Source organism: Dendrobium catenatum, unplaced genomic scaffold (assembly GCF_001605985.2).
Source record: "Dendrobium catenatum unplaced genomic scaffold, ASM160598v2 fragScaff_scaffold_1376, whole genome shotgun sequence".
NCBI lineage: Eukaryota > Viridiplantae > Streptophyta > Magnoliopsida > Asparagales > Orchidaceae > Dendrobium > Dendrobium catenatum.
Genome location: NW_021319838.1, coordinates 78,933 through 90,561, shown reverse-complemented (window position 1 = coordinate 90,561; position 11,629 = coordinate 78,933). Strand labels below are relative to the sequence as shown.

At 32.2% G+C, this 11,629-nt stretch overlaps 1 protein-coding gene across 2 annotated transcripts; it reads right to left on the bottom strand.

The window, feature by feature from the left end:
- Nucleotides 1-3,845: 3,845 nt before the first annotated feature.
- Nucleotides 3,846-10,926, bottom strand: LOC110093201 (protein phosphatase 2C 51-like). Of its 2 annotated transcripts, none has more exons than XM_020818016.2 (3): nt 10,263-10,926; nt 6,473-6,578; nt 3,846-4,343 (listed from the first exon to the last, which is right to left on the bottom strand). In XM_020818016.2, the coding sequence occupies exons 1-3, from the start codon at nt 10,893-10,895 to the stop codon at nt 4,009-4,011; spliced, it is 1,074 nt and encodes a 357-aa protein (XP_020673675.2). In that variant the 5' UTR covers nt 10,896-10,926; the 3' UTR covers nt 3,846-4,008. The 2 variants fall into 2 exon arrangements, with proteins under 2 accessions (XP_020673675.2, XP_020673676.2); XM_020818017.2 differs by having other exon boundaries at nt 3,846-4,304.
- Between the last annotated feature and the right edge of the window lie 703 nt (nt 10,927-11,629).

Sequence of the window (11,629 nt, the reverse complement as noted above, 5' to 3'; positions counted from 1 at the left end):
TTGATTTTCTTTGTGGTGATATTGGTTTTGATTTATGTTTTGATTGAAAGATATTTTTTACCAATTCACTTCTCTCTATTAATTAGTTTTTGGCCAGTTCATAGGGGTGTTTTGATTGAAAGATATTTTTTACCAATTCACTTCTCTCTCTTAATTAGTTTTGGGCCAGTTCATAGGGCCTAACATCCCTAACGAACTTTCATTTATGTATTAGAATGCTTGTGGCTAAAGCTTTCACATATACCAATTTTTGAATATACTCATATTTTTGCCTTTTTAATTTTTTCATTTGATTTTATTTGTCATATTTTTCACTTTTTCATATTTGTGGACTATCCATTCAATGATTTTGAATATCAATATCTAAATTACTTGTTGGGTCATTGTTTCTATGATATATACCTGGTAAAATCCATAAGACTCCACTAACGAAACAACATTTTTATTTCAATATTGGGAATATTTTCTCCATTGAGGATTACTACAAATTCCAAATAAACAATGCAGGTAAGCAGCATGGCAGATAATTTCCGTTCATTTTGGAACAATTATCACTAAAAGTTTTATTTTTATCAAATATTACTCTTGATATAATTTTGTTATGTGTGTAATTTTTATGGCTTATTATTAGCTTCACTTCGAGTGATATTAAATCTCTAGTTGGGACAACTTTTTTACTATTTTTTAATGTAATTTTTTAGTGCAAAATTTTTTTTAACTAGAAAATTTTGAACTTAGAAATTATTTTAAGAAAACGATAAAAAAGCTGTCCCAAATAAAGCTTGAGTTTTTTTTATTATATTTTATTTTACTTTTTTATTTTTTAATCAATTAATTTCTCAAAGAATTGAGACTTCATTTGGGATGACTTTTTTTACTACTTTCTATAATAATTTTTAAGTTACAATAAGTTTTTTAAATGAAAAATTTTATACTAAAAAACTGTTATATAAAGTTTAAAAAAAAAAGTCATCCGAACGAAGCCTGAGTTTAGATGTTGAGTTGAGTTCAAATAAATTGGTCGAAATTTGAAAGTAAAGGTTTTCAGAATTTAGCAGGACTAGAGTCTGAGATAAAACGATAGATTTCAAATCAAAATAAAAAATAAAAAATAAATACATGTACATTTTGGTGAAGCCAATTTCGGTGGTGGTACTCTTTATTGCTGTTTCGAAATTGGGAAGCTGTTCTCGCAATAGTAGACTTATGCCGAGTTTCCTCAGTGGATTTTATTTTTATTTTTTATTATATTATGAGGCAACAAGAACAACAACATATTATCCCACTATGTGGGTTGGCTATATGAATCATTTTCTTCATTATATTCTACTATGAATTAAATTCTCTTTTAAATTAAATAAAAAATCATTTTTATACTTTTAACCAAATATTTTAAGGTCTACTTTTCTTAACATAAATTTGATCTAATACATCAGCTCTCCTAATAGGGTCATCGAAAAGCCAACATTTTATATTTTCAAATCATTCAAGGCAACTCTCTTTAATCTTAACAGCCACGGAAGGTACTCCATCTTTTTCAAATATATACTCATTTTGCATTCAAGTGTAATGGCATTGATACTCCTTAGCATATATACTCATCTCTGCAACACTTGACTTAATTTTATTATTCTCTTTTAATGGCCAACATTCTATCCTAAAAAACAAGCAAGACTCATCATCATCTTATAAAATTTTATAAACACTACCGCTATGAGGTCCAAAGTCTAGCAAGAAAAAAAATGGAATGTTATATTAGGTAATCGATAGTTACTATAAAACTCATCGAACAATTATAACTTGAATCTTTTTTTCATTATATTATAATAGCCAAAATAAAATAATCGGATCTATTGTGTATTTATTTTTATTTATCATTACATTAATTTAATATTTATTATTGATATATCATTAAAAAAATTATCTTGATCGATCATGAATCTCAAGGAAAATTCAAATTGAAAAATTCCAATATTAAATCTGGAGCTATCCGAACTCGGATTTATGCGAACTTATAGTCGAATCTAACATCTCAAGGAGAAGAACCCAACAACACCAAATTCGATCCAATCCGAGTTCAAATTGGTCCAAATTGAGGGCCTAAAGCACATTTGGAAGGTTCAAAGCATAAATTGAATGACCAAATGATATTCAAATGTGACATGCTTATAATAGAATTGAGTGGCTCGACGAAACGAATCCAACAAGCCCAAGATTGCCGAATTCTAGCATCATTAAGATACTAAAATGCTCGTCTATAATTGGGGGAATTGATATCGGTCGTCCATCAAAAATACTCCCAACATGCCCCTGATAACTCTCAGAAAAACTAAAAATAGACCACTCATTCTTCATTGAAGAATGAGAGGAACCAAGAGAAAGAATAGAAAATAGGAAGAGAAATCTGGGAGCTCTTTTGTCACCAGACTCCTCCTTGATCATTGTTTGGCCACCGACTATCGTCGGACTTTAGCCCGGCCGTTGACCTTCCCCGGACTTTCACCTAGCCATCAATTGTTATCAGACTTCTGCTCGATAACCGTTGGACTTCCACTCTACCACCATCAAACTTTTGCCCAACCGTCATCATTCACATGAAGATCAACCCATTTCCTAAATTATTGTAATCTGACCGCCTCAAGTTTATGGACAATCTTTGCATTTTATTCAATCAATTGAAGAATCGTTTCAACTTGGCATTGTGGCCTAGTATTTTTTTTTTTTCCTTTTTTAGGATTTTCCACATAAAATCCTAATTTTTTTAGAGTTCTCTAACTATTTGTTAGATATCTGTGCAACATTAGAACGAAAGATTCTTTTATTTTACCGTCATGAATATTCTAGCACACAACACTTATATTTAAATAACTAAAAATAATATCATAATCTCTATAATTAATTTCATGCTATTTGTTTACAATTTTATAAAAATTAAAACTGACCACTTCCCAGATTCTCGTCAGTGATACCCAGCCCCCAACTCCATACCGAACAAAAAAATCTCAATTTCTGAACCGAATTCTTATTAGAACATTACCTTAAAAAGGCTACATGAACGGCAGAAGTTTTAAAATAAACAATTTTATAGATAAATGTAAATTTATTTTAATCATCCTGGTAGATAAGCACAAACATAAGGTGAAGGATTTGTTACAAATCAGTTATTATGAAATTTTAATTTATATCTTTAACTCAGAGTGTTTTAAAATAAAATCAATTATAAAATTTTACAATTTATGACATCATATTCAAATATTAATATCAATATAAATTCAAACGCTTTTAAATACATTAAATGCAACTTAAAAATAAAAGGCTAAGAAATAAAAAAATATAAGATCTTTAAAATGTAAAATTTCATTTGGGATAATTTTCTTACTGTTTCTTAAAATAACTTTTTAATATAAAAATTAAAAACAATAAAAAAAATCATCCCAAATGTAACATTAGATTATGTTTGAGATAATTTTCTTTCTTCTTAAAATAACTTTTTAATATATAAATTAATTTTTTAATAATTTTTTTTTTTAATAATCAGTAAAAAATTCATCCCAAATGAATCCTTAAGCTCCGTTTAAAATAAATTTCAAAACAATTTTCTACTATAAAAATTTTTAAAAGTAATAAAAAATAATGATAAAAATTTTCTCAAATAAAATCTTATATTACTATGTTTATACCCTAACAAAGCATTCTTAACAGAAACTAATATTAGTGCCGATTCGAGCATATATTGCAAATTCAGCTGAGATCGCAGAACTATATACTTACAAACAAAGAACTTACTCTGAAGCTCTGCAGAATGCCTTTGGCTCTACCATTTCAATCCAATTTACATCCAAGACTTCCTCGAGCAAACTTTTTTTTTGTTAAACATTCATTCACTACTTCGAATAAAGATAATTTGGTTCTGCATTTTCTTCGTTGAATAAATGCAATACAAGCAAAGATAAATACAATTGCTTTAACAGACTCGAGAAAATAGTGAGGAAAGAAACAATAATCCTGTCATGATTTCGTTTTGCATCTTCTTCGTAGGCAGCGTTCAATTGTTCTCGTCAGCTCGACTACGACGATGCTGATGTTATCTTTGCTTCCTCGAGCAATGGCAAGCTCAGCCAGGAGAGCAGCCGCCTCGGCCGCCGAACGACCATTTACGGCCCCTGGAAACATCTTGGCCGCTTGTCCTGAAAGGCATTGCCTTACAATCCTGCAAGCTACTTCATTTGAGATCGCATCCCATAATCCATCACTTGCCAGTATAAGGAATTCATCCTTATCGCTCCGCTCGGTTACTGTGATCTCTGGTTCACAAGTCACGTAGGGTTTCAGGAAGAAGTCCCCTGGAACAATTTCATGAAACTTAACATGAGCTGTAGAGATTTCATTTCATTTCGTATATTGTACTTTCCTTCAATTCAGAAAATCCATAATGTTGTATAATCAGGGGAAATTATTAGGCCAGCGGATTAATGTTCTGCTTCATATTAATGTGTTAATGTCGAATATGATATCACTAGAACCCATCTGAATTGTGATTAAGATTGAACTCATTGGGATGCTCCTCTGTAGTACAAGAGCCTTATGAAATTTTGAGATTTAAAACTCTCATTAAGCATACATTATTCACCATTGAAAGCTTTTAATAAAATGTAAAATAGTGCTTTCATCAATCTAATTATTCTTCTTATCCAATATGTTGAAGGCAATTCTATTAATCAGGCATACAACTCTCTAACATGTCTACCAAAGAGCTACGAGTCTTCTTGACTTAATGGATATCTGCCATCTCCATGAAAAATAGCTATAAGCCTCAATGCATGGTTTGATATAGTTCTGAAAAAATTCATGTGTAAGACAAACCATAAAAATGAGAATAATAAATTTAAAAAAAAAACTTTTTTGCCCAACCCAACAAATGGTCGCTAGCAAAACTCCTACTTGCTAGTCAACTATAGTTGGCCGCCTAGGGTGACATCTAAATGTTGAACGTAGCTTTGATGAATTGATTTTAACCATTGTTGGCATCCAATAGTGACCTTCAACCAACTCTACAAGGCCTCAATCTTTGGACTCCTTCAAAGTTATTAATTACCTTTCTTTATATTTAATGACAATCTTGCACCAACCAAAGGCCGATCTTAATCACCAGCTATAGTCCTCGCTTACACGTGAAGCTTGTTATTAATCATAGAGATGATTGTTTATAGCTATATATAAGCCTCCTTTATAAACATTATGATAGGTATGAAATAAGTTCGATGGGATTTTCATGGCTTGAGTTTAGCAATAAAAGGTTAACAAGTTTTTGCTAATTTATTCAAGCCATAAACAAATTTTTAAACATTGAAATATCCAAGATTTTTAGAGAATTCATTTTACTTTTAAAATGAAGAAATGTCATATGAATTTTATTCAGTATTAGAACGCATGAAGACTCAAAGGTTGATTTATAGATAGCTATTAAACTAACCATAAAATATTGATACAAGTGTTGGCCAACCAGAAAAACACTTGCCACCAAATGTTATAGAAGTAGAATGCTAAGATGAATATTTTGAAAAACTCAAAATAATAAAATAAGAAATGATATATTAGAGAGTAAGAACAAAGATATTAATGGCAATAGAAAGGAAAAAACAAAGATGATGATTTTGGGTATGGAGGATAAAAAAGGCATCAATAAAGATGATAGATAGAATTAATGTGAAAAAACTGGAAATATTAAAGTATAAATCAAAGATAGCATGATTATAAATTGAACATAAAGAGTTAAACTTTATGTAACAGATAATTGCGGAACAGGATGGTGACCTTTGCAAACCCCAAAAGCCCTCTGCACCCGTCATCTTATGGTTGTTTGTAATAATGGTAATTTCACTCATAAATTTTCTTGTTCTTATATAAAAAATATAAAAATTTAAAAACTCTTCCACCAAGTTTAGGATAAACCATTTCTCCTCACTTTAAATTCTAGTTCTTATACTTTTTGTAGGAATGAATAAAGTAACGAACTATGAAATTAACCCTAAATAGTTGGAATAAGAATATTAATCATGATGATGATGATTATAATGATGATCTTACAAAAAATTTTCAAACTAAATGAACATATGAAAGCTAGGTCCCATTAGATGCTTTGTACAAACTTACAATAGTTAACTTGGGTAATAGTTTACTCTACCTTGTAATATGGAAGAAGACAAATTAAAAAATGGAAAATTTCTTGAATATGGTCTCATTTAATAGGATCATAAATATATAAAAAGCTTTTTGAAATTGAGCTAAGACATAATATAGGAAGCAAAAGTACAAATCAAACCAAGTAAATGCGCCGTTAATTCTATGCATCTTAATTTGTTTCATTGTTTACAAAATGCACCATTAATTCTATGCATCTTAATTTGTTTCATTGTTTACAAAAGGCTGAATAGACTACTATTTCAAGCTATTAAAAAAGTGCAATCCATACCTATAGACCTTGAAGTAGAAAGCACTCCAAGGACGCGATATCCATCCCAATTTATAATCCTTCCTCCAGCTGCTTCCACTCTTTTCATCTCATCAGGTCTGTTTGGCTGTGGGGTAAGAAGATTGCTATAAGGAAATATCTCATGAAAAGGAAAAAAATCCAAAAAAGCAATTCAAAAATCTCTGCAACATAAACAATTTCTAAACTTGTGTCAAGTGAGAGTTGAAATTTCAGATAATCCAAGACACCATATCAAACATCAAATTAGATGTCTCATTTTTCTTTCTAGATTTTAAAAAATTTGGTCAAGTCTTCAACACCTTTTGGCATATCAAGATATCATTAAAGTGTGTGAACTCTCATATGTTAGTTGTAGAGTCAAAATTCTCTAACCATTTTGGATAAGATTTAATTTGGATTTTTTGAAGTCGTTCTTGTTAATCAAACTCAAATTTCATTCATATTTAATTTTTCAAAATTAGTGGCCACAAACTTAAGATCCATTCACATTTAACTCTGTACATCTATCACAACATGTTGCTCTATAAAAGGGGAAAAAATCAATGACAGCATGGAATTTGCAAAAGAAGTAACAAAGAAAGAAAGAAAAGAGTAAAAATTCAAGAAAGAAAGAGATTCTTTTTCGGTGTTTGTAGGAGGTCTTAAAGTTCTTCAAGTAGGAATAAGTGTTGTTATTTTCAATTTTAACAAGTAAAAATAAAACCTATTTGTTATAGAAGAAAGTAGCTCTCATTTGGACTCCTGCAATAAATACGTTACTACAACCATATTAGCGTCGCCTTCTATATTTCAAGTCGTCATCTTCATAACAAGTGATTGCATTCTCTCAGCTAGACAAATGATATATATGTCCTTATCTCTAACTTCATATGAAGTGTGATCTTTTCATGCACTTTTTTTAAAGCTTAGTGAATAATTATATTCTTGTGCAACTATGGATATAGTTAGATCTCACTAAACTAAGTAAACTTCTTTCTTGTATTGATGATATATGTATTCTCTCATTTTCATTTTCATTTTGCCTGAAATTTTTATTTCTATTTCAACAATTAGCATCAAAGTAAGATTATGAGTATAATATCCATGAAGCTTGAAATTATGATGTTCGATGCTTAAAGAACTTTAGACTCTAGATAACCAAGATGTGATGTGCCTAATCCAACGAGCATCAGGTAAAGCACCGCCCATGGGATATTTAAAAATAGAGATGGATGAGAAGACTCTCTTAATGATTTAGCTATGTTTCACAAATAAGGTATTGACATATATTTTAAAGTAAACAACTATAAGAGATTTGTGGATCAGTGTAGAGTCATCATACATGACTAATAGTCTCTCCAATTATAAAAAAATAAAGACAACGTTTATTATGTATGTACGAAGGTATCCTAATCAAATTACATTTGAATTAACAAGTTCGATTCAATTTTGCAAGATTTTAAAATATTAATACAATTGATAATAAGAGCATCAAATATTTTTATTACTTTTTTTATCTCCTTTTTATAAATACTTCCAAGACATCATGTTGTATGATCATAAGCTAATACACTTAAACAATGTCAAGAATTCACTTCTTTCAAGATGATTTTTAAGCTCGAGGGAGGCAATAAACAAACTAAAAGTTTCTTGAAAGTTAAAGGGAGATTGTATGGGCAAGAGTCATCTTCTAATCATGATATGAGTAAATCATAGAATAAATTTAAGAATATGATCACTTATTTCTACTATAATAAGAAATGACACATAAAGACAAATTATTTTGTTATAAAAAGAGGAACAAGAAAAAGATGACAATCAAAAGAGAATAAATCATCTCATGCAAGTATTTTTGCAAATTTATTTGTTATGATATCAGTGATGCTCTTATAGTAATTGAAAATAATAAGTGTAAAGAACAATAGATTTTAAATTATTCTAAAAATGTGTCTGATTTAGAAAAATTATTCACATAAGAACTGAGTTTTGATGGTTGTATTTACTTAAAAATGGAGTTATGCGTAAGACTAACAGTTCTAATATTATGAAATTAATGACTCATGTAGATATACTTGTATTGTCAGTTGGAGTCAAGTATAAGTCTGATTTAAAGAAAAATCTAATATCTCTAAATGCCATACATATCACAAAATATAAATTTTCTTATGATATTGTGGCTTTTAAGATCTATAAGAATGCGTTGATTGTCTTGAAGTTGAATAGATAGCAGACTCTATGTATTGCAAAGTGCAATATCATATTCTAATTTGTTATATTCAACTATTATACTGATAGCTCAGTGAAACAAAAATGATGCCAAGTATATGATGTTAAACGACAGAAAAAGTAAAAATTATTGTCAAATCTATTATTAATAATTCTAGAAGAGCAAAGTAAAATAAAATTTCAAAAAAGTGGGATATTTCATTAAACAGATGATCATTACAAAGCATACAAAAATTTATAAACAATTAGCAATAAAATAAAAAATAATGTAGGGAAAAAAAAACTATAAGGCTTATCACAGATGGATAGAGGCACTAAAAAGTCTCAATTAATCTCCTTAATAAATGAAAACATAAAAGTGTTCAGACATGACCACTAAACAAGAAAAATAAATATTCAAATTGGCCAAGTGAAAGATTATATATTGCGTGTGTAACTTAAATTCTCTCAACCATTTTGGATAGATTGAGTTTTGATTTTCAAGATTTAATTTTAATTTTCAAAATTAGCGGCTACAAAGTTTATGATCTATTCATGCTTAATTTTCAAAGATCGGTGATAGTCAAACTTAACACAATGTATTAAAGGATTCATGTCATGATTGTTAAGCAAATTTTATATTGGCTATCAATTAGCGAACACAACCCTTCAATTTTCTCATCCAGAGCTTGAGAACTGTCAACGAGAGTGTTGTTGTTATTAGATTTAAATAAGAATTTGACTCTTAATACAATACAATGAAGAAAACTGATTCATGTAGTTGACCCCCCTAGTGGGATAAAGGCTTGTTGTTGGTGGTGGTGGTGTGTGGTGACAATCAAACTTAAGATCCATTCACAATTAACCATTCACATATTGCTCCATAAAGAAAGGAAGAAACCAAATTTTGAATGATGTCCACAGCAAGAAGAAACAAAGAAATGATGGGAGAGGAAGTGAGATAAGAGGGGATTATAATCCGATCGAATAAAAGGAGTTTTTTTTGGGTGTCTAGTGGGAAGGTCATTGGATTCTTCAAGAGAAGCGCTATAACTTTTGATTCTAGGAAGAGGAAAACTCTTGTTTGCACCAAGAAATAACTCTAATTTAGATTTCTGTACGTAATAGGGAAGAAGGAAAATAACTAATTCAACAATAGGAACTATTCCTCTACATTCATCCTCATCTTCGAAGCAGATGGTTGACTTCTCTCTTACTATCCCACTAAAAAAAAGAGAACCTTAATAGTGCAAGAAACACCTTCCAATATTCCACTACGTTCTCCCAAACACAAAAATATAATAATCATAATAACAATATTATCCCTAATAATAATAATAATAATCGTGCATCAAACTCCTGTACCAATACATGATCTATAAAGAAGTTGATGACTTATGGAAGCATCATAAAGTATTCGAAATGAGCTCTACAGTACGAAGATAACTGTCGACGATCCGCACCATAGAAAAGAGTTTCCTAGAACAACATCAATGATCATAAACGATTCTATGAAGAAGAAATATGGGCAAATTTTGAAAACCAAATATACTACAGCACATGCTTGCTAGAAAACATATCAAACCTTGTGATCATCCGAAAGTGCCACCGCAACACCGCCCCTCGATAGCACCGCTCTTGAATCCCCACAGTTCGCCACCACAATCCGCCGCCTCCCGACCACCGCTACCACGGCAGTAGACCCCACCGTCCCCTTCTTCTCCTCCGCCACCTCCCCATCAACTCTTTCAAAGCTCGCCGCCATTGCCCTCCTCCATTTCTCCTCATCCCCCTCCCCCTTCTCCCCTTTATCAGCCTCCTCCGCCACCACAAAATGCATTTTCTCCTTGCACACTTCAGCAACAATAGCACCGCCGTGCCCGTCGTACACCGCATAGAAATCATATTCCCCGGCGCCAAAGAACCCCGGCTCCACGGACACGGCGTCCTCCATCTCCCTCCGCCGTCCAATCACCGACACCCACCCATGCGAGACGCAAGGGGGATTCGTCTCCTCTGACTCGGAGGACGATGGTGAGCTCGATGTTGGTGAAGACGAAGTTGCCGACGGCGAAGTCGAAGTCGAGGTGTTCTCCTCCGCAGAACATATCCTCTTCGCCAGTTCTTCGCCAGCAGCGGCAGTCTTCAGCCTCCGTGGATGCAGACGCCGTAGCCTCGCCGATTGTGGCGTTTTGCAGATCGGCCCCTCTTCCTCCATCTTCCTTCCACCTTCGCAGTCGCTCAGACCAGCCGTCGCGCGAAGCGGAATTATTAATAGAGAGAAAGTAGATAAATGCCAGCCGTTGGATTGCGTGCTACCGACGGATGTCGTCCACCTGTGCCGTAGGGCGAATGGACTATTACGACGGGGATTTTCGCATGAAGAGACGTGGACGCTGTGGGCGCCAGTTAGCTGAAATTGTTGTTAAGATCTTACCAAATAAAATTCTTCTAAATTAAATTTGTGCTTAGACTTGTAATATTAAAAATGTAAATGATGTAGACGGTTGAGATTGGTTAAAAAAACACGTGGCGGAATTGAGGGCGGTGGGGAATTAAGAATATGGGCCTGTGGAAATTTGATTTGAACGCGATGGTGGCGTCCGTGAGGGGAAGATGTGGAGGTTAGATTACCGTCCATCTTGGAAATGTGGTCTTAAAGGGAAACACGTGTATTATCGTACGGTGTTAGGTTGTGTTCAACGTTGGAGTCGGTTGGGAGGAAGTTGCCGCAGGTCGGAAATTAGTCCCCCGTTACGTATAGATAAGTCGCGGGCTGTGATGTATCGCTCGGATATATATGAATGATACGAATATTAATATATATTTATTAAAAATAATATATATGAAGATATATTAAATATGATATTATAATATTATATTTTAAATTAGAAAAAAATATTTTCCGACAAAGTGTAACCTGTCCCTGTCTTTCATGATTACACGTAGCAC

Coding starts and splice junctions, on each gene's coding strand:
- LOC110093201 (XM_020818016.2), bottom strand. CDS start 10,895: ATGGAGGAAGAGGGGCCGATCTGCAAAACGCCACAATCGGCGAGGCTA. Junction 6,579..10,262: donor CACTTTCGGATGATCACAAG/GTTTGATATGTT, acceptor CTTACCCCACAG/CCAAACAGACCTGATGAGAT. Junction 4,344..6,472: donor TTCTACTTCAAGGTCTATAG/GTATGGATTGCA, acceptor AAATTGTTCCAG/GGGACTTCTTCCTGAAACCC.